Source organism: Triturus cristatus, chromosome 10 (assembly GCF_964204655.1).
Source record: "Triturus cristatus chromosome 10, aTriCri1.1, whole genome shotgun sequence".
Lineage (NCBI taxonomy): Eukaryota > Metazoa > Chordata > Amphibia > Caudata > Salamandridae > Triturus > Triturus cristatus.
Genome location: NC_140593.1, coordinates 1233456793 through 1233480411, shown reverse-complemented (window position 1 = coordinate 1233480411; position 23619 = coordinate 1233456793). Strand labels below are relative to the sequence as shown.

At 51.0% G+C, this 23619-nt stretch overlaps 1 protein-coding gene across 2 annotated transcripts in view; it reads right to left on the bottom strand.

The window, feature by feature from the left end:
• Positions 1 to 23619, bottom strand: part of WNK3 (WNK lysine deficient protein kinase 3) — a 1041636-nt gene that overhangs the window by 700871 nt on the left and 317146 nt on the right. For both annotated transcript variants that reach the window (XM_085629857.1, XM_085629858.1), the window contains exons 4-5: positions 8539 to 8759; positions 6002 to 6159 (exon numbers count right to left, since the gene is read on the bottom strand). In XM_085629857.1, coding sequence (XP_085485983.1) covers positions 6002 to 6159; positions 8539 to 8759 — 379 coding nt within the window. The remainder of the gene's footprint in view (positions 1 to 6001; positions 6160 to 8538; positions 8760 to 23619) is intronic.

Sequence of the window (23619 nt, the reverse complement as noted above, 5' to 3'; positions counted from 1 at the left end):
ACCCTCACCTCTCGCATCACCCTCCCAGGCTCTTCTTCCTCTCATCCATTTGCAGGAATGAAAGCCTATTTCAGGAACTGACCTCAAACTCCTTTAAAGGCAGAGCACCTGAACTAGTGAACATATCACTTACACGAATCACCTCACAATTACATACAGGTTTTCTTGGACTATATATATTTACCATGGAATGAAATGCCAGTACTGGCCAGAAGCAAAACCACTCCAATGAATCAAGCACACACATTTGGTGTTGGTATCAAACAGAAACAGATAGACCTTAACAAACGTGAGAATAACTACTCGCTCACCTGGTACTTCGGTTATACTCCACACAGACTATCTCTAATTAATTTTGTAACAGAAGGCTTGCTACTTCAGCATTTGTGTTTTTGATGCACAAAAAATAACAGGTGCTATTACCCAAATCAGTGGAATTCATTTTAGCGACCACTGAAGGATGAACAGCTCAATTAGCCATACCATGCCATGAAACGTGCCCAAACATGAAAACTCTGTCTCCCTGCCTTTTACCAAGGAGCAACAGGCGGCATTAATGGATATCGTGTAAATCAATACAAGGTTTGAAGGAACATGAAAATAAACATACTTGCACCCTAATATTCTGATACAAAAAGGAGCCCATTCTGTAAAACGTGTTGTTTCTGATGTGTGACTCCAACACACCACAGACACGCAGGAGGCTGTGGGGGCAGAACCAGACTCCAAATGCAACCAGAGACATTCCAGTTGCCAAGAACTCACACAAGAGATTTGAGGGGCCACTGACACAAGAGACTGGAGGGGCCACTGACACAAGGGACTGGAGGGGCCACTGACACAAGGGACTGGAGGGGCCACTGACACAAGGGACTGGAGGGGCCACTGACACAAGGGACTGGAGGGGCCACTGACAGAAGGGACTGGAGGGGCCACTGACAGAAGGGACTGCAGGGGCCACTGACAGAAGGGACTGCAGGGGCCACTGACAGAAGGGACTGCAGGGGCCACTGACAGAAGGGACTGCAGGGGCCACTGACAGAAGGGACTGGAGGGGCCACTGACAGAAGGGACTGGAGGGGCCACTGACAGAAGGGACTGGAGGGGCCACTGACAGAAGGGACTGGAGGGGCCACTGACAGAAGGGACTGGAGGGGCCACTGACAGAAGGGACTGGAGGGGCCACTGACGCAAGGGACTGGAGGGGCCACTGACGCAAGGGACTGGAGGGGCCACTGACGCAAGGGACTGGAGGGGCCACTGACGCAAGGGACTGGAGGGGCCACTGACGCAAGGGACTGGAGGGGCCACTGACGCAAGGGACTGGAGGGGCCACTGACGCAAGGGACTGGAGGGGCCACTGACGCAAGGGACTGGAGGGGCCACTGACGCAAGGGACTGGAGGGGCCACTGACGCAAGGGACTGGAGGGGCCACTGACGCAAGGGACTGGAGGGGCCACTGACGCAAGGGACTGGAGGGGCCACTGACGCAAGGGACTGGAGGGGCCACTGACGCAAGGGACTGGAGGGGCCACTGACGCAAGGGACTGGAGGGGCCACTGACGCAAGGGACTGGAGGGGCCACTGACGCAAGGGACTGGAGGGGCCACTGACGCAAGGGACTGGAGGGGCCACTGACGCAAGGGACTGGAGGGGCCACTGACGCAAGGGACTGGAGGGGCCACTGACGCAAGGGACTGGAGGGGCCACTGACGCAAGGGACTGGAGGGGCCACTGACAGAAGGGACTGCAGGGGCCACTGACAGAAGGGACTGCAGGGGCCACTGACAGAAGGGACTGCAGGGGCCACTGACAGAAGGGACTGCAGGGGCCACTGACAGAAGGGACTGCAGGGGCCACTGACAGAAGGGACTGCAGGGGCCACTGACAGAAGGGACTGGAGGGGCCACTGACAGAAGGGACTGGAGGGGCCACTGACAGAAGGGACTGGAGGGGCCACTGACGCAAGGGACTGGAGGGGCCACTGACGCAAGGGACTGGAGGGGCCACTGACGCAAGGGACTGGAGGGGCCACTGACACAAGGGACTGGAGGGGCCACTGACAGAAGGGACTGCAGGGGCCACTGACAGAAGGGACTGCAGGGGCCACTGACAGAAGGGACTGCAGGGGCCACTGACAGAAGGGACTGCAGGGGCCACTGACAGAAGGGACTGGAGGGGCCACTGACAGAAGGGACTGGAGGGGCCACTGACAGAAGGGACTGGAGGGGCCACTGACAGAAGGGACTGGAGGGGCCACTGACAGAAGGGACTGGAGGGGCCACTGACAGAAGGGACTGGAGGGGCCACTGACGCAAGGGACTGGAGGGGCCACTGACGCAAGGGACTGGAGGGGCCACTGACGCAAGGGACTGGAGGGGCCACTGACGCAAGGGACTGGAGGGGCCACTGACAGAAGGGACTGGAGGGGCCACTGACAGAAGGGACTGGAGGGGCCACTGACAGAAGGGACTGGAGGGGCCACTGACGCAAGGGACTGGAGGGGCCACTGACGCAAGGGACTGGAGGGGCCACTGACGCAAGGGACTGGAGGGGCCACTGACAGAAGGGACTGGAGGGGCCACTGACAGAAGGGACTGGAGGGGCCACTGACGCAAGGGACTGGAGGGGCCACTGACGCAAGGGACTGGAGGGGCCACTGACGCAAGGGACTGGAGGGGCCACTGACGCAAGGGACTGGAGGGGCCACTGACGCAAGGGACTGGAGGGGCCACTGACGCAAGGGACTGGAGGGGCCACTGACGCAAGGGACTGGAGGGGCCACTGACGCAAGGGACTGGAGGGGCCACTGACGCAAGGGACTGGAGGGGCCACTGACGCAAGGGACTGGAGGGGCCACTGACGCAAGGGACTGGAGGGGCCACTGACGCAAGGGACTGGAGGGGCCACTGACGCAAGGGACTGGAGGGGCCACTGACGCAAGGGACTGGAGGGGCCACTGACGCAAGGGACTGGAGGGGGCACTGACGCAAGGGACTGGAGGGGGCACTGACGCAAGGGACTGGAGGGGGCACTGACGCAAGGGACTGGAGGGGGCGCTTACAAAAGAGACTGGAGGGGGCGCTTACAAAAGAGACTGGAGGGGGCGCTTACAAAAGAGACTGGAGGGGGCGCTTACAAAAGAGACTGGAGGGGGCGCTTACAAAAGAGACTGGAGGGGGCGCTTACAAAAGAGACTGGAGGGGGCGCTTACAAAAGAGACTGGAGGGGGCGCTTACAAAAGAGACTGGAGGGGGCGCTTACAAAAGAGACTGGAGGGGGCGCTTACAAAAGAGACTGGAGGGGGCGCTTACAAAAGAGACTGGAGGGGGGGCTTACAAAAGAGACTGGAGGGGGCGCTTACAAAAGAGACTGGAGGGGGCGCTTACAAAAGAGACTGGAGGGGGCGCTTACAAAAGAGACTGGAGGGGGCGCTTACAAAAGAGACTGGAGGGGGCGCTTACAAAAGAGACTGGAGGGGGAGCTTACAAAAGAGACTGGAGGGGGCGCTTACAAAAGAGACTGGAGGGGGCGCTTACAAAAGAGACTGGAGGGGGAGCTTACAAAAGAGACTGGAGGGGGAGCTTACAAAAGAGACTGGAGGGGGAGCTTACAAGGGGGAGCTTACAAAAGAGACTGGAGGGGGCGCTTACAAAAGAGACTGGAGGGGGCGCTTACCAAAGAGACTGGAGGGGGCGCTTACCAAAGATACTGGAGGGGGCGCTTACAAAAGAGACTGGAGGGGGCGCTTACAAAAGAGACTGGAGGGGGCGCTTACAAAAGAGACTGGAGGGGGCGCTTACAAAAGAGACTGGAGGGGGCGCTTACAAAAGAGACTGGAGGGGGCGCTTACAAAAGAGACTGGAGGGGGCGCTTACAAAAGAGACTGGAGGGGGCGCTTACAAAAGAGACTGGAGGGGGAGCTTACAAAAGAGACTGGAGGGGGAGCTTACAAAAGGGACTGGAGGGGGCGCTTACAAAAGAGACTGGAGGGGGCGCTTACACACCAGTGACAGGAGGGGGCGCTTACACACCAGTGACAGGAGGGGGCGCTTACACACCAGTGACAGGAGGGGGCGCTTACACACCAGTGACAGGAGGGGGCGCTTACACACCAGTGACAGGAGGGGGCGCTTACACACCAGTGACAGGAGGGGGCGCTTACACACCAGTGACAGGAGGGGGCGCTTACACACCAGTGACAGGAGGGGGCGCTTACACACCAGTGACAGGAGGGGGCGCTTACACACCCGTGACAGGAGGGGGCGCTTACACACCCGTGACAGGAGGGGGCGCTTACACACCCGTGACAGGAGGGGGCGCTTACACACCCGTGACAGGAGGGGGCACTCACACACCCGTGACAGGAGGGGGCACTCACACACCCGTGACAGGAGGGGGCACTCACACACCCGTGACAGGAGGGGGCACTCACACACCCGTGACAGGAGGGGGCACTCACACACCCGTGACAGGAGGGGGCACTCACACACCCGTGACAGGAGGGGGCACTCACACACCCGTGACAGGAGGGGGCACTCACACACCCGTGACAGGAGGGGGCACTCACACACCCGTGACAGGAGGGGGCACTCACACACCCGTGACAGGAGGGGCCGCTTACAAAAGAGACTGGAGGGGCCGCTTACAAAAGAGACTGGAGGGGCCGCTTACAAAAGAGACTGGAGGGGCCGCTTACAAAAGAGACTGGAGGGGCCGCTTACAAAAGAGACTGGAGGGGCCGCTTACAAAAGAGACTGGAGGGGCCGCTTACAAAAGAGACTGGAGGGGCCGCTTACAAAAGAGACTGGAGGGGCCGCTTACAAAAGAGACTGGAGGGGCCGCTTACAAAAGAGACTGGAGGGGCCGCTTACAAAAGAGACTGGAGGGGCCGCTTACAAAAGAGACTGGAGGGGCCGCTTACAAAAGAGACTGGAGGGGCCGCTTACAAAAGAGACTGGAGGGGCCGCTTACAAAAGAGACTGGAGGGGCCGCTTACAAAAGAGACTGGAGGGGCCGCTTACAAAAGAGACTGGAGGGGGCGCTTACAAAAGAGACTGGAGGGGGCGCTTACAAAAGAGACTGGAGGGGGCGCTTACAAAAGGGACTGGAGGGGGCGCTTACAAAAGAGACTGGAGGGGGCGCTTACAAAAGAGACTGGAGGGGGCGCTTACAAAAGAGACTGGAGGGGGCGCTTACAAAAGAGACTGGAGGGGGCGCTTACAAAAGAGACTGGAGGGGGCGCTTACAAAAGAGACTGGAGGGGGCGCTTCCACACCTGTGACAGGAGGGGCTCTTCACGAGGGGGCACTTCCACACCGGTGACAGGAGAAGGCGCTCCCACACCGGTGACAGGAGGGGCGCTTCAGGAGGGGGCACTCTCACACCCCTGTGACAGGAGTGGGCACTCACACACCACGGTGACAGGAGGGGGCACTCACACACCACGGTGACAGGAGGGGGCACTCACACACCACGGTGACAGGAGGGGGCACTCACACACCCCGGTGACAGGAGGGGGCACTCACACACCCCGGTGACAGGAGGGGGCACACACACCGGTGACAGGAGGGGCGCTTCAGGAGTGGGCACTCACACACCGGTGACAGGAGGGGGCGCTTACACACCGGTGACAGGAGGGGCGCTTCAGGAGGGGGCACTCACACACCCGTGACAGGAGGGGGCGCTCACACACCCGTGATAGGAGGGGGCGCTCAGGAGGGGGCCACTACACAGAAGAGACTGGAGGGGCCCACTTCACACAAGAGACTGGAGGGGGCCACTTCACACAAGAGACTGGAGGGGGCCACTTCACACAAGAGACTGGAGGGGGCCACTTCACACAAGAGACTGGAGGGGGCCACTTCACACAAGAGACTGGAGGGGGCCACTTCCCACAAAAGACTGGAGGGGGCCACTTCACACAAGAGACTGGAGGGGGCCACTTCCCACAAAAGACTAGAGGGGGCACTTACACAAAAGACTAGAGGGGTCACTTACGCTGGTGACTTTGCGATAAATCTGGGCCGCGTTCTGGCACTCTGAGTACGGGTATTCAGAGGTAGCCATTTCCAGCATGCACATGCCAAATGCGTACACGTCCACAGATTCATCATAATGCTCCTCGTACATCTCTGGCGCCATGAACTCGGGAGTCCCTGGAAAAGAACAAAACAACCACTTCTAAAACAGGGGGGAAACAATTGCTACTGCATGTATTTGGTTGAAAATGGTGAACATTCGAGAAAAACACCAAGAGCTCCGCATCCCCAAGACTCCTTCCAGTTTCAAGAGGAAGGGAATATTTTAATTAACAGTGGCACCCTCCTTCTTTAGGAGAGCGTGAAAACTTTAGTTATCTCCACACCAGTGTTTGTATATTCCATGGTTTTACATAGTCGAATAATTTCTCATCACCGAGCTGGGAATCCCACGATGATGTTACTTCAGGAATAAGGTCACATTTACAGAGAAACGCCAACCCCACTCACTTCATTTAAAAAGTCCATCCAATGAGGTGAAGGCACCTGAACTCCACCCCCAGAAGCCACCATAACTCTGATGTTCTGCAGCACAAGTGTAAAAAGAAGAAATCTAAGAGTCTCTGACTCGCAAGGAGGGAGGTTTGCACAAAAATCTAAAAAAGATGCCAAGGCTGGAGTAAGAAATTACATTTATTAAGTTCAGCAGTGGCCCAAAGGGCATCGTGGCACAATATTTAATTCTTTCACCATAGGTGTAGAATGTTGAACAAAGGCTTTGAGAATTACAAACTCAATCAGGAGAAGTCGGAGGGCACTTTTGATATATATTTGAGATTAATTTGACAAACAGATCTGTCCGATTGAAACACGAGGAATGGTATGTTAACTGCTTTTCAAGCACTCTTCTTCTGGCTGACTTCAAGGCCAACACAAGGGCAAGTACTTCATGCCCGCTTTATGCGTGGGTTCAAAAGATTTGTTTATAAGTTCATTAAGGATGCCTCATTGGCGGAGAAGCTTTGAAGGGTCCCCTTTCATAAACGGCTTCATGAATCTGAAGATCTCTGGTATGCGGATATCGCTGGCAGGTTGGACTTTACTGAAAGCAGGTTCAAGCCCAGAAGAAGCAATTTGCTAGAGAGAAGGGAGAAGCTGAAGTGGCTCATAAATATCGGGTTAACACCTTTAGACGAAGAACTGCCTCAAGGAATACAAATGAGAGGACCTCAGGTCTGTAAGAGCAGAGATCCTGAATTGTGGCTATTAATTTAACCCTGTGTCCATGCCTGCCGGCTGCCCAGTGGAAATGGCGGGAAACACATGCAAATGTCATGAAATATGTGACTGAAAACCCATTGCCCTTCAATCAAGAGTATTATTGTCGGCTTGCAAAGATCCGTGGAGCTCATAAGTGATGCAGCGTTGTCGGTCTCCATTTCCAGAAAACAATGCCAGCAAGATCCTTTGAAGCTCCCACTCTTGACCAACACAGGCTGTTCTGCAGAAAGCATCTGCAGTATGCTGTTGATTCACTGGAGATATTATGCAGTTAACAAAATGCAGTGACTGAACGCCCAGCTCCATAGATGAAGCGCCTTCTCGGAGAGTGCCTGCGAGTTTGTTCCTTCCTTCTTGTTAATTTAAAACATTGTCTTATTGGCTGTTCACATGATTACAGCTGAGACGGCTAACCTCAGAAGAAATGCTTTTGGCTCTAGTATTTTGTTATGGAGCAGCTTCACAACCTGAAACAGAACCTCGTTTATTCCAATTTCTTAAGCTAGGCAAACAAAAGTACTAATAGCTTTATCAGTAGTGGTTTTGTATCAAAGGGTCGAATTTCCGAAGGACAGGAAAAATCCTGAGCGGTGCTCTGAATGGGATTTCCTTCCAAACTTGCAGTAGAAAATCTGAGGTATGTTGACTTCTTTGGAGGTGGAGTTCAGTGTGCGGTCACATCACTGATTTGACTGGGTCTTTTTGAGTGAGGTGAATAGGATATTAAAGCAAATGTGCTATGTATTGCAACTGAAATGTGAGCTTTCTGCTAATATAATGCAACTGTGAGGCTCCCAGCTCCACTACTGGGAATGATTCAATTACATGAATCTATGAAAGATCCAATGCTGGGGAATACCAATGTGCTAAGGCTCTCAAGCGGGGAACTGAGAAAGTTTGGAGAAGGCAGATTAGAATATTTTTCAGAGGAACCAGAAATCTATCCAAATATGTTTCTCCCCACTTTCGGGCAGGTGATATTCCTGGAACACCAGCTGAGTTAAGTTTTGGTGAAGTTGTTTTCATTAACTACACTTAGATTTCAGAAACATTGTTTTTAAGTCATAGCATGCCACTCTGCACAACAGTATTCCTTCTGCAACTTGCGTTTTTGTTCATTTAAAGAAATGTCATCAGTCAAGAGTACAATCCAGCGATCTCCAACAAAAGTTAACAAATGGGCCACTCTACCATGTATGGGTGGTTTGAACGCATCTTCAGATAAGCAAGGATAGCCAATAATGCTGCTGTGTTGTTCACGGTTAAGTTACTCACCAATGACACTCTTTGCAAAGGAGGTCCGCATCAGAGTAGCCAGCCCCAGGTCACCAATCTTCACTGAGCCGGTAGGGCCCGTGATGAAGATATTGTCGCACTTGAGGTCTCGGTGAATGATGGGGGGCGTCCGTGTATGGAGAAACTGTAGGCCCTTCAAGATTTGCCGACACCAGCTCCTCAGCACTTTGGGCTTCATTACCTTAAACCGTTTGAGGTAACTATGGAACACAAAGAAATGTCAACAGATTGAGAAGAAATTTCTTGCAGGACTAAAGGACTCAGCAGAGGCCTTTTCTCATTACGCTATTGGGGCTAACACAAGTAAGTTTAGCAGTGGCTCAAAATTTGAGATTTAACGAACAATCATGCTCAGTAAGCAATTAACCTGTTCAGTGTCAACATGTGTCCTCCCCAATGCTCGCTACAGGAATGACAGCAACAACAAAAGAGCACATAAAACAACAAAAATGGCTCACTACTTTCTAGATGGCCATCTTCTCGTATCCCCCTAGAAGGTAGCTGCCAAAGAAAACAAGCTCCTCTTCCAAAAGAAATCTATCAAGACAGTTAAATTGTAAAATATATTCACATTCTGCAACTCATAGTGGTTTACCTCAATCTTGTGCTGCCAATTTTAAGCTTGGAAAGTGACCTTTTATTCCGTCTCCAGGCCACCCTGAAAGTGTTGTGGGTCTTTGGAGGTCATCGCATTAAAGCAGACCAAACAAGCACTTCCAGAACATCACACACAAGATTCCTTGGTTGGAAGCTACTCAACCTGTACTCTAAGAACCCCATCAATGCTATCTTTATCATAGACATAACTTTTAAAAATATTGCATCATAATTAGCAGAAGCCTGAAATACCATAAAATTGTGTAATTTATTTTTGAAAACAAAAACAAAAAAAACTTGAAGAAAATTCATCAACGAGTGAACATAGAATAAGGGGCTCAGAAGGTACCAGTTTTCTGTAAGTTAAGGCAGATTTTGTTTAGGTAACACCGACAGCCCACCAGTTAACATCTAGGGCACGAGAGTGCTCTGATATATATTGATTTATACAGTAACATTAAGTTTTGCAGAAAGGAAAGGGGAGTTGTGAATTCTCTCCACGTTGAGGTTTAGGCACTGGTCTGCAATGGGAATTTAGGTCGATAAATAAAGTCCAGGAATGGTCTTGTAAGAAAGCACTAGAGCATTTTAGGTACATGCCCTTCAACTGATAGCCCTGAGCAAGGTCATTAAATAAGATTAGTGCAGGACTCAAAAAGGGTCCATCAACATGGAGGAATGCATTTATCTTTCCTGGTAAGTTAACTGTGAGAAAAACCTTACATAATCCCTTCAAGGACGAAGGTGGATCTGAGCCAGAGATAAAACTGAAGAAAATGATCTTTCAGACCAGATGGAGATCTGCTCGTATGTAATGGGCGCGTGAATCCCAAACTTGGTTGGGCCTGTAGACATAGGATGCGAAAAGCATATCTGCACAAGACTGCAGGCTGGGAGGCTAGCGTGAATAATCAGACCTATGTGTTGATATAATAAAGCTATCAATTTTTTTTTGTAAACAAACCTTATTAGGTTTTCCAATCATGACATTTACATTCTACAAATGTTTTGTAGCCTCCCTCCCCCGTTAAGGTGTACAATCAGATAAACATAGGATCTTTGGCACATTAGTATAGCATTTCACTTCTGCGACCCTAAGATATAAAAACCATGTAACAAAGGGAGTAATATCTAACATTCAATAAGTCCGTATAGACTGCATCGTTAACCCAATAAATCTTAACCTAAACCTAAGCCCCCCCTCCCCCCCCCCCTCCAGACATGTCACATCCCACGCTACCCTATACTGATCAAGAACTATTAGCAGTACGCAATTGGTGGTCTCCAATCCTCAAACAGTACGGGCTTGTACAGACTACCACTATAGGCTCGCTCAACATGTTTATAGTCAGTGCGGTTGTATAATTACAGCTACTCAGTGCACAGGGTTTATTCTGTTTCTGGCGCTCCCGGATCAGTGTCCTCATCGCTCTCAGCATCAGGGTTTTTCAATAACCCCACCAAGCGTTCCCACGCATTAGCCACCTCAAGCGCTCTCTCACTTCCCATTCTATTTGCTAACTGTAGCCTAACTATTCCATCACATTCTGCCCATTTGATAAACACTCTCTTCCATCGATCTAAGCTCGGGGACCCACTCGCATTCCAATGCATCGTAATTTCCCTCTTAGCCAACACCTAACCCATATCTATGAACTTACTGGTGATCTTGGTCTCAGCCGTGTGGGGGAACTAATGCAATATACAAGTCCCTAATGCCAGCTCCAGCTCTCTGTCCGTTACCGCCTGCAATAGTACAATTACTTCATTCCAATATTCAGCTACCAGCGGACACCCCCAAATCATGTGGGGGAAGTCCGCTCTTTCTCCTCGACACCTTGGACATTCGTCAGAGTTGAAATATGTTTTAATTTTCACCGGTGTGAGGTAGGCACGATGCAAAACATAGAAATGAAGCAACGGAAAGCGGGCATTTCTGGTGCCTTTCCAGGCTCGCTCTACCACTCCAGTCCAAGCCCTGTCCGGTATCTCTCCTCCCACATCTGCTTCCCACTTCCACTTTAGTGCGTCCAAAGGGGGCAACTTCTCAAGAGTCATACGCTTATACAGACATGTGATCGCTGTAGGAAGGTGGATATCTGACTATGGTTACCCCCAACTTTTTGCCTAGTGTCTAGCTGGTTTTTCGACTTAGTTGGCCTGAGATCCTGCCATTCAGGGTCTCAGGCTGTCTGCTCTCTCTTTAAAATGGACTCCATGTACCCTAGGTACATAACCAATTGGTAAGGATCACCTTATTGGACCCTGTACAGTGTACCCTAGGTACCCAGGGCATAGGTGTACCCTAGGCCTCCCAGGGGCTGCAGCATGTATTATGCCACCCCTGGTCTGGCCTTCCAATCAGACACAACTGGCTGATCACTCAGCTGGGGCAAGGTCGTGTAATCACCCCTTGCTTAGATATAGTATGCCTATATCTACCCTTATATATAGACACATGTGTACCTATCAGTCACTCCTATGGCAGGCCTTAACAATCCTGGAGGCAGAGTGCTTGGTAACATGTGAGATGGTGCTCTAGCATGAGCTGAGCCTGTCTGCAGCTTTCGGAACCATGTCCTTATAGCTGTTCTATGATATAGCCTACCATATACTCTTAAAGTGCCTTATAATCTTAAACGGTTATGGTAACTATGGTTTGGCTTTATCAAAACATGTCGTGTAAGGTGTCTAACACTTTGGAATAATACCCCCATACCATTTCTGGTGATGAGAATATTATTCCTCCCTTCTAGAGGGAGAGACATGTTAAAATCCTACTTTGCTGTTTAACTCTAACCAAAGCCTCAGCATCACAAAATGGATGCTGCTGCCACAGACACAAGTCTGACCTCCTGCTGCTGGGAGTGATCCCAGCCAGGGAGGCCTGGACAATAGGTTTCCTGCTTGGGGAGGTGCTAGCACCTCCCCAGACAGCCTTTAGTGTATTGGGGCAGGGTGGGCTGAAAGGAATGAGACATGCCTGGGGCACACAAGGTGTTCCTTGCATAGTCCAGTTCAAACCGGCGCTGGGGCACTCCAGCCCCAGCTCTGGCGCGAAACTGGACAAAGGGAAGTGGGTGTAACCACCCCCTCCCAGGTCCCACCCATAAGGCGTGACCTAGCAGGTATCCCAGCCCCCCAGATTAGTATAAGAGTGGGAGTTGGGCCTCAAGACATTGGATTATCCTGAACCTGCAAAACTGAACAGAAACTCTGGACCTTCGACATTCGACGAAAGAAGAAGACTGAAGAATCTCCCTTGTAGCCAAGGAGTGGCTACCCTGTGCAAACAGGCACCATCAAGAGACTACCCTTTGCTTTGCGACAGTTCTACGAGGAACCGACTGCAGAGCCCGACCAGAGCCTTGATTTCCAGACTTCTCCGACCCTCATCCACATCTGCAGCAGAGCTGAGATCCGTGGAGGCGACGAGCGACGTGGGACCGGCTACCTGGGAAAAGTGGCTAGTAACTTACAGCGCAGCTTCTGAGGTACCCTCGAAGTTGTGCACCGGGGATTGAGAAGCCCCAACCCCAAGCACCATCTGCACCGAAGACCAGCCCCCCACACTCCACGAGTCCTGCGTGGGGCCCTTCAGCATTTTCCTGCTTGCCGCGTCTGTCCGGTTGCTTGCCCGCTGGCTAGTGGCCTTTGTGACGACGCACCCTGAAATCTTCTGCGCTGGTTTGGCTCCTCCAGACTGGCTCCCGCTTCTCTGCAAAGAAGAAGCACCCCAGACCTTCCTGGTCTGCACCAGAAGCAAGTCCTTTGTTCTTCGTGGGTTCCGCTTGCCAAGGCTTGGTGAGTCCTAGTCCAACTTCGACGCCGCCGACAGCAAGAGCCTTCGTGGGACAGCTCGCCTCCTGGTCCTGGTCGTCCTCGACGCTTCCTGGTCCTCCTGGCTGCAGCGACAAGCTTCACCTTCACCTGCAATCTTCACGACATCGCCTGGTTCCTTCCTGGTTCCACGTGGTCACTGGCTAGTGACCTTGACTCTGTCCCTTCTGCTTGCAGGTTTCTTCTCTTCTTGATCCCAGCCTTGGGATCCACCGGACACTCTCCCCTGACTGCCTGTCAGCATCTTTCTTCAGGCATCCATAGGAGTCGACGACGAAAACGACGCATCTTCACCCCTATGCACCCGCAGCCTGTGGGCTAGGTAACTTGGGTACTCCGGTGCTCATCAGGATAGTGACTATCCTAGTGTCTAGTTTTCAAGTCCCAACTTCCTAGCTACTCCGGAAGTGTCCTAAATCTATCTATTTCTAAACTGTAACATTGCTATTGACTTTTACGCATTACGCGTGAGTGTTTCCACTCTGCACACGAATCCCGTGGGCCTCCCACTTCCTAACTAACGCTAGTGTAGTGTAGCCCCAGCGATTCCCTAGGCCTAGGCCTATTCTATTTCCGTGACAGTGGTTCTTATACCACTTATTTAGTATATGGTTTGCGTGGCCCCTAGGGCCTAACTGTATTACTTACCTGTGTGACTTACTGTATGCATTAATAAGACTGTGTTGTACTTACCTCTAATCTCATAAAGAGTGCTGAGGGTTTGCTTAGAATAAATACACTTTATTTTATATGTATATATCTGTTGTGGTGTCCTTTCATTTGGTATTCAAGGGATTATATATGGTATCACAGCTGGCTTCACATGCCATTCAGAGTTTAGCCTAAGACTGCTCTTGTCCATGCTACCACTAGGATAGCTGGTCTATAAGGTTGACTTTACAACCAATCACCATAAGGGTATTTGGACTGATATAAGGTGTACACTATAACTAGTGACATCATACATCAGGCCAACTTCTCACAATCGACTTGAATTTCCCCGCTGCTGTAACTATATATTGACACCCTAATGAAATCTTGGGTTCCGCCTGGCCCTTTTTCCAGTGCGCTCGAATAGCCGCAGTGAGGGCTGCGTGCAGCAAGAAGTCCCCCCCTCTTAAATCAAATTGCTCCTGTAGCACACAAAAGGGCAGCGCAATCCCGTCCTCATATATATCTCCAATAGTAGTCAGCGCCCTCAGTCCAGTCATTCATCTCCCGCCAAGAACCCCCATGGGGAAGCACCTCACACAGAGAGCGGTATATCAGGGGCATACGGCACTTTCAAACCTGCCCTCTTGAGGCTCCTCCTCCAACATTGTTGTGCTGTTTTAAGGTCCTCAGGGAGGGCACCTATGCATGTAGGAAGGTCCAATACTATCAGAGAGCTGGTGCAGCTCCGGGTCTCCCCCTCTCCTCCGCACCTCGCAGTCTCATCGCCACTCGTTGCGTCAGCCACTGCAACTGTGCAGCTAAATTTCGAAGTCCGGCATCGCCCATCCTCCCTCTGACCGTGGACGCATCAGCACTTTCAGGGAAACCCTCTGTCTCCCAGTACCCCATAAAAACCCCGTAGTCAGGGACGCAAGTTGTTCGAATATCCGCGCAGGTATCCAAACCGGCAGGGTTCCAAAATAGTACAGCAGTCAGAGGAGTGCCACCATTTTGAATAAAGACAACCGTCCAGCCACCGACAATGGCAGTTGTGAGAAGTTGGCCTGATGTATGATGTCACTAGTTCTAGTGTACACCTTATATCAGTCCAAATACCCTTATGGTGATTGGTTGTAAAGTCAACCTTATAGACCAGCTATCCTAGTGGTAGCATGGACAAGAGCAGTCTTAGGCTAAACTCTGAATGGCATGTGAAGCCAGCTGTGATACCATATATAATCCCTTGAATACCAAATGAAAGGACACCACAACAGATATATATATAAAATAAAGTGTATTTATTCTAGTCAAACCCTCAGCACTCTTTATGAGATTAGAGGTAAGTACAACACAGTCTTATTTATGCATACATTAAGTCACACAGGTAAGTAATACAGTTAGGCCCTAGGGGCCACGCAAACCATATACTAAGTAAGTGGTATAAGGACCACTGTCACGGAAATAGAATAGGCCTAGGCCTAGGGAATCGCTGGGGCTACACTACACTAGCGTTAGTTAGGAAGTGGGAGGCCCACGGGATTCGTGTGCAGAGTGGAAACACTCACGCGTAATGCGTAAAAGTCACTAGCAATAGTACAGTTTAGAAAACGATAGATTTAGGACACTTCCGGAGTAGCTAGGAAGTCGAGACTGGAAAACTAGACACTAGGATAGTCACTATCCTGATGAGCACCGGAGTACCCAAGTTACCTAGCCCACAGGCTGCGGGTGCATAGGGGTGAAGATGCGTCGGTTTTCGTCGTCGACTCCTATGGATGCCTGAAGAAAGATGCTGACAGGCAGTCAGTGAAGAGTGTCCGGTGGATCCCAAGGCTGGGATCAAGAAGAGAGGAGACCTGCAAGCAGAAGGGACAGAGTCAAGGTCACTAGCCAGTGACCACGTGGAACCAGGAAGGAACCAGGCGATGTCGTGAAGATTGCAGGTGAAGGTGAAGCTTGTCGCTGCAGCCAGGAGGACCAGGAAGCGTCGAGGACGACCAGGACCAGGAGGCGAGCTGTCCCACGAAGGCTCTTGCTGTCGGCGGCGTCGAAGTTGGACTAGGACTCACCAAGCCTTGGCAAGCGGAACCCACGAAGAACGGAGGACTTGCTTCTGGTGCAGACCAGGAAGGTCTGGGGTGCTTCTTCTTTGCAGAGAAGTGGGAGCCAGTCTGGAGGAGCCAAACCAGCGCAGAAGATTTCAGGGTGCGTCGTCACAAAGGCCACTAGCCAGCGGGCAAGCAACCGGACAGACGCGGCAAGCAGGAAAATGCAGAAGGGCCCCACGCAGGACTCGTGGAGTGTGGGGGGCTGATCTTCGGTGCAGATGGTGCTTGGGGTTGGGGCTTCTCAATCCCCGGTGCACAACTTCGAGGGTGCCTCAGAAGCTGCGCTTGAAGTTACTAGCCACTTTTCCCAGGTAGCCGGTCCCACGTCGCTCGTCGCCTCCACGGATCTCAGCTTTGCTGTGGATGTGGATCAGGGTCGGAGAAGTCTGGAAGTCAAGGCTCTGGTCGGGCTCTGCAGTCGGTTCCTCGTAGAACGTGGGCAAAGCAAAGGGTAGTCTCTTGATGGTGCCTGTTTGCACAGGGTAGCCACTCCTTGGCCACAAGGGAGATTCTTCAGTCTTCTTCTTTCGTCGAATGTCAAAGGGCCAGAGTTTCTGTTCAAGTTGCAGGTTCAGGATAATCTAAAGTCTTGAGGCCCAACTCCCACTCTTATACTAATCTGGGGGGCTGGGATACCTGCTAGGTCACGCCTTATGGGTGGGACCCGGGAGGGGGTGGTTACACCCACTTCCCTTTGTCCAGTTTCGCGCCAGAGCTGGGGCTGGAGTGCCCCAGCGCCGGTTTGAACTGGACTATGCAAGGAACACCTTGTGTGCCCCAGGCATGTCTCATTCCTTTCAGCCCACCCTGCCCCAATACACTAAAGGCTGTCTGGGGAGGTGCTAGCACCTCCCCAAGCAGGAAACCTATTGTCCAGACCTCCCTGGCTGGGATCACTCCCAGCAGCAGGAGGTCAGACTTGTGTCTGTGGCAGCAGCATCCATTTTGTGATGCTGAGGCTTTGGTTAGAGTAAAACAGCAAAGTAGGATTTAAACATGTCTCTCCCTCTAGAAGGGAGGAATAATATCCTCATCACCAGAAATGGTATGGGGGTATTATTCCAAAGTGTTAGACACCTTACACGACATGTTTTGATACAGCCAAACCATAGTTACCATAACCGTTTAAGATTATGAGGCACTTTAAGAGTATATGGTAGGCTATATCATCGAACAGCTATAAGGACATGGTTCCGAAAGCTGCAGACAGGCTCAGCTCATGCTAGAGCACCATCTCACATGTTACCAAGCACTCTGCCTCCAGGATTGTTAAGGCCTGCCATAGGAGTGACTGATAGGTACACATGTGTCTATATATAAGGGTAGATATAGGCATACTATATCTAAGCAAGGGGTGATTACACGACCTTGCCCCAGCTGAGTGATCAGCCAGTTGTGTCTGATTGGAAGGCCAGACCAGGGGTGGCATAATACATGCTGCAGCCCCTGGGAGGCCTAGGGTACACCTATGCCCTGGGTACCTAGGGTACACTGTACAGGGTCCAATAAGGTGATCCTTACCAATTGGTAATGTACCTAGGGTACATGGAGTCCATTTTAAAGAGAGAGCAGACAGCCTGAGACCCTGAATGGTAGGATCTCAGGCCAACTAAGTCGAAAAACCAGCTAGACACTAGGCAAAAAGTTGGGGGTAACCATAGTCAGATATCCACCTTCCTACAGCAGTGTTCCCCAAAAATCAAAGCTGCCCGACAATCCTCTTACCGCTCTATCGATGTTGCCCTCCAGTATGTCTGATCTAGAATGATATACCTGGACCCCCAGATAAGGGAGGCACCTAGATTCCCATCGCACTCCCGCTACATCCTGCAAGTCGCTTCTATTGCCATCTGTGGGAAACAGGCAGGATTTAGCCCAATTAACTCGAAGGCCAGACATCTCCCCTAGTTCATGCAGTACTGCCTTCGCTCCTAATAATTCCCTCTCTGTGTCTTCTAGGAACATAAGCAGGTCGTCTGCTTATAGGGCTATATGATGAATTTGTTCCTGTACCCGCAGACCCTTAAAATATCTCCCAGTCCCAACTTTACATGCCAATGCGAACAGCAGAGGGGAAAGGGGGCATCCCTGTCTTGTGCTCCTAGCCACTCCACAAGCTTCAGATATCACCCCACCCATCCTGACCCGCGCTGTAGAGGACATATAAAGCAACGCCGTTCATGCTATGAATTCTCCCCCCAACCCAAATCGGGCCATGACACGAAAGAGATAAGGCCATTCCAAGCTGTCAAAAGCCTTCTCTAGATCAATGGCAAATACGGCAGCGGTGGCCTTGGGGTAAGAGTCCTCTTCGAGAATTCGCAGCAATCTCCGAACGTTGAGGGCCATGTTCAGAGTAGGAATAAAGCCAGATTGATCGCAATGGATTATAGTTGACATGTAGGGCAACAGACAGGTGGCGAGAATACGGCTCAATATCTTATAGTCCGTGTTAAGCATGGAGAACAGACGATACGCCGTTCTGTCCCATGGCGGCTTACCAGGTTTCAGAAGCGGGACAATAACTGCCTCTCTCGTGGACAAAGGGAGACGGCCCAGGTATCTCACTCCATTATATAAAGTCACCAACCTCGGCGCCAATTGCTCAGAATAGGTAGGATAAAACTCGATTGGGAGCCCGTCTGTTCCCGGCGTTTTGTTCCGCGCCATGTGTTTAATAGCCACTGGCACTTCTCTTAATATCCCCGCTGAGCACCTCAGCTTGCTCAACCCCCAGTTGTGGAAGCTGGAGTTCGCTCGTAAACCCCTCTAAATCGTCACCAGTCTTGTCTGTCTTGCTCTTGTACAGCTCCTTATAGAAGTCATAAAATAGTTTGTTTATTCCTTCCTGAGTGAAGCAGGCGCCTACCTTGTTGTCACGGATCTCTAATATCGGCGCCCCCCTGCGCGATGGATTGGCCAACCAGGCCAGCAAGGCTCCCAACTTATCCCCCTCTACATGGGTGCGTGTAATATACGCCTTGTGATCAAAGCATCGTAGGCGCTCCAACTGTCCTGCCCCTGCCTCTCTCGCCTCTATCAATTCTTGCAGTCTATCAGATCTTTCGAGGCGTAGCTTCTCAACATCTCACAAGCGTTTTTCAGCCTCGTCTACCTCCTCCAACAGCACTTTGCGCACTTTCACTGTTTCAGATATGCAGCGTCCCATTCCACTAATGGCGTGGAGGCAGTTCTCTCATTATCCCCGAAGTATTGGGTAATGAACGTACCCACCGCTTCCCTAAACACTTGGTCCTCCAATAACTCTGGGCGGAGCCGCCAGGTAGGTATCCGGGCCAGAGTCCGCGACCAGCGCATCCGAAGGAATACAGGATTATGGTCCGATACCGTTCTAGCAAGCTATTCACTACTTTGCACACCACCATGTACATCCGGAGTACATAATAATGCGTACAGGCGCACATGAAGGTCGTGCAACACCGAGAAATAGGAATAACCCCGGTCATCTGGATGGTGGGTCCTCCAGGTATCCACCAGGCCCCATCGGGCCTGCCAGTCCTGCCTGGCTTCTGCAACCCTATGAGAGGGAGCATTAGGGGGTGGGAGCGATCCAAAGCCATATCAGTTATACAATTAAAATCCCCACCCAACAACACTGAACCAATAAGATACGGTGCCAATTTCGTGGACAGCTGTGCAAAATAATAAAGCTATCTATGAGGCTGAGTTAATATTTATGGTTGTATCAGGATCCTCTTGTGTCAAAAGGCAAAACGTCAGGCTGGAGCATAAAAATAAACATTCCATCAATCAAAGAAAGGTACATGCCGCAAGAGTCCATACACGATGGAATAAGGGTCACTTCAAGTGCTTCATATAAAATGTTAGTGTTGTTCTGAGGGGCTTTAAGGAGTATCTAGAAGAAGATTGCCCACTTTACTGTGCTCTTATCTACTTCTGTACAGAATTCCATTTCCCCAATCTTACCTGTGCTTGTCTACTGGCCGCCATCACTTTACTATTATTTACAATGAGTCAAGCACTCTACACTGAAGCTGGAGTTAGAGTTCATCATGATACGGGTGTCCTATGAGACAAGATTAGGAATCTCAAAGGTGTTAAACAGGGATGTGCCCACCTGCTACATTGCTACTAATTTATATACAGCCAATTTCCTATAATCTTTACGTAATTCACATTTGATCCCACCAAGATGGGTGAGAACACTCAGCTGTGCTGCTGGCTACAGACAAATCCGTATCACTAGCTAATATTGGTCTCAGACTAAAGAGCGTCAAGGACAACACCTTCAGTCCCCGGACAAGAAGAAGAAGAAGAAAGAAAAGGGGTTTTGTTAAGTGCGGCTGCTGCCCTGAGTCGTCCAGGCGCTGATAGAGAGGATAGTGCTTTGAGGAGAACAGCAAGGGGTTAGCAGTTGCTAAATAGGAACGTTTTAAGCTCCTTTCGAAAGGATGACAGATTCGGGTTCGATCTGAGATGTGAGGGGAAGAGAATTCCACATCTTAGCAGCATTGAGCGTAAAGGACCTTCCTCCTGCTCTTGACCTCTTGAACCGGGGCGTTACGGCTAGAAATGCGTGAGTGGATCGGAGTTGTTTACCGGGGAAATGGGGGAGAGCAGGGAATGATTGATTTTTGGGCCAGTTCTCCAGTAAGCTTGGTGGGATATACACATGGCTTTAAATTTTACTCGCTCCCTAACAGGGAGCCAGTGTAAGGTCCTCAGCCCAGGCACCGCTGATACTCTGCGTGGAATCTGCAACAGTGTGCGTGCAGCGCAGTTCTGGATCCGCTGGAGTTTTTGCAGCACGTATTCCGGCGCCCCTAAATAGAGGGCATTATTGAAATCAAGTCGGGATTGAATAAGGCCTTGAATAACAATTTGTTTAGCTTCAAAAGGCAGGAATGGCAAGATTTTTCTCAGCGTCCTAATAATCCCGAAACAGGTTGCAGATGTTTTTGTGGCTTGGGTGATAAGGGTTAAGGACTTGTCAAACTAAACCCCCAAGCTTTTGATGTTATCTTTCGGACTTGGGGGTGAGCCTAAGGTAGTGGGCCATAGGCGATCAATAGTGGACAGAGCTGGAGGGCCAAGCACCATGAGCTCAGTCTTATCGCCGTTGAGTTTAAGAGAGGATGCCATCATCCATCTCCTGACCCCTTCCATACAGGACGTTAAGTTGGCCTGTACCGGCTCTCTGTTTTTCTGTGCAAGGGAGACCACTAGCTGAGTGTCGTCCGCATAAGTGACGATCTTAATGCCATAAGGACGGACGGTCTCAGCCAGTGGCCTCATATACACGTTAAACAGTGTGGGGCTCAGTGATGAGCCCTGCGGTACCCCACAATCCAAAGGTTTACTTGTGGAGATGACAATACTTGGCATGAACATGAATTGAAATAAGAGACAAAATGTTTTTGGAAAGACCAAAAGCACATTTTGCTTGCTGTCATGGGGTTGCAACTAATGAAATCATTCAAGTAATACGGTATTTAGCTGCTAAAATACTGAACTTCACAGCATATTTGAGGCCAAGGATGCAGTAACCATTACTGGTATGAAAAGGGTCTACTATTTTAACCACACAAACGAACAAGATACTTACCTTCCGTATCAATGTCTCTGTAAGTGACATATATTAGTTATAGATTCCTTACCTTAGAATTACCCCCAGGCATCAGACTGGATCTGGAGAATTTTTCTTCAGCAGTACCCCTGCGCGTCGGTAGGTGGCGTCGGTCAACTCCGCGTCCGTCATCGGCGTCGTAGTAGCAGGGATGAAGTTGCGGTGCCTACTTAGACGCCGCCCCTGTGCGCGGATGTCAGTTCTAACACGACTTTCCACACCAGAAGCGCAGAGACATGAGACTTTAACCACTGGTGGGCCACACTAGGGCCCTGCAAGGGAGTCCCTATCCCTGTAAATCAGTTCGCAGAGCGGGGAGGAAGGGTGGGGCAGTAAGGAATCTATAACTAATATAGGTCTCTTACAGATACATTGTTACCAAAGGTAAGTAACTTGCTCATCTGAAAGACTATTAGTTATAAATTCCTTACCTTAGAATAGATACGCCAGTAACACCAACCCCGGAGGAGGGACTGCAACCAAGTTCAGCCCAGAAAATCCAGGAGGACAGAACGGACAAAGTAGCCGTCCCTCCGGACTTGACTATCGAGGCAGTAATGTCTTTTGAGCATGTGCATAGAAGCCCCCCTTCCTGGCAGATGTCAGTGAGTGGGACTCCACATGACAGTTGCTGCCGTAGCTCTAGTGGAATGAGCTCGCAGCCCCACTGGAGGTTCCTTTTCAGCTGGAGCATAACAAACCTTGATACAAAGGACGACCCATCGAGAGATGGTACGCATTTGCACAGCCCAAACTTTCTTGGCACCCACATAGCCAACGAAGAGTTGATTGAAATCCTTTGAGCGGTCAAGGTAGAAAGACAGTGCACGTTTCAGGTCCAGACGGTGGAGTCTCTCCTCCTCCTTTGAAGGGTGTGGAGGTGGGAAAAGGTGGTCAGAGTAATAGTCTGACCGATGTGAAAAGGAGTGACGACTTTAGGCAGGAACCAGGGTCTTGTTGGAAGCACCACTTTGTCCTGATGGACTGAGAAGAAAAAGGGCTTAGAAGAAAGAAACTGAAGCTCACTCACTCTCTGAGCAGAGGTGATGGCAACAAGAAAAGCAGTCTTCAGAGTGAGAAGCCTAAGAGGACAGTTGTGAAGAGGTTTGAAGGGAGCGCACATAAAGTAAGTCAAAACAAGGTTCAAGTCCCACTGTGGCATTATGAAAGGCGATGGAGGAAAGAGATGAATAATGCCTTTAAAGAACGTACTTACAATAAGGGACTTGTACAAAGAGAGCTGATCTGGTAGCTGAAGAAAAGCAGAAATGGCTGCCAGGTAGCCTTTTACAGTGCCCAGAGCAGAGCACTGCTGGACCAATGAGAGAAGGAATAAAAGTACCTCAGAAAGTGGGGCAGAAAGTGGATCCACAGCCTTTGCGGTGCACCATGCCACAAACTTGCTCCATCGACAGGCGTATACAGTCTTAGTGGAGGGACACCTGGCTGCCAAGATGACATTACAGACTTCGGGAGGATGGTCAACTGTCGCCCCTCAATCTCCACGCAAGGAGGTGGAGGCTGGGCAGGTTCGGGTGGAGGACCGTTCCCTGCTGCTGAGACAGAAGATCCTCCCGAAGGGGCAATCTGATCGGAGGATCGATAGCAATTATCAGGAGGTCGGGGTACCAGACTTTTCCTGCCCAGTCCGGTGCCACAAGAATGATTTGAGCCCGGTTGCGCATGCTCTTCAGCACCCGGGGCGGAAGTGGTACAGGCGGAAAGGTGTACAAGGAGGACGCAGCTCCACTCGGGACGAAAAGTGTCGCCGAGCGAGTGCCGCCTTGGAAACTCCAACCTGCAAAACTGCTGACATTGCGTGTTCTCTTCGGTGGTGAACAGATCTAACCAAGGCTCTCCCCTCTGCTGAAAGAGACCTTGCTCCAAATCTGAGTAAAGACGCTATTCGTGATCCACCAGACACCGACGGCTGAGTTCGTCCACCCTGGCGTTCAGAGAACCTGCCAGGTGTTGAACCACCAGGGTCATGACCTGATGTTCCAGCCATGTCCAAAGGCGAAGAGCCTCTTGACAAAGAGTCCACGACCCCACCCCGCCCTGTTTGTTGCAGTACCACATGGCGGTGGTGTAGTCTGTGAACACCTGCATTACCTTCCCCTTGAGGGAGGGAAGGAATGCCTTCAGTGCCAACCGAATCGCCAGGAGCTCCAACAGGTTGATATGGAGCTCAGACTTCGCCAGAGACCAGACTCCTCTGATCTCCGCCTCTTCCAAGTGGTTACCCCATCCCAG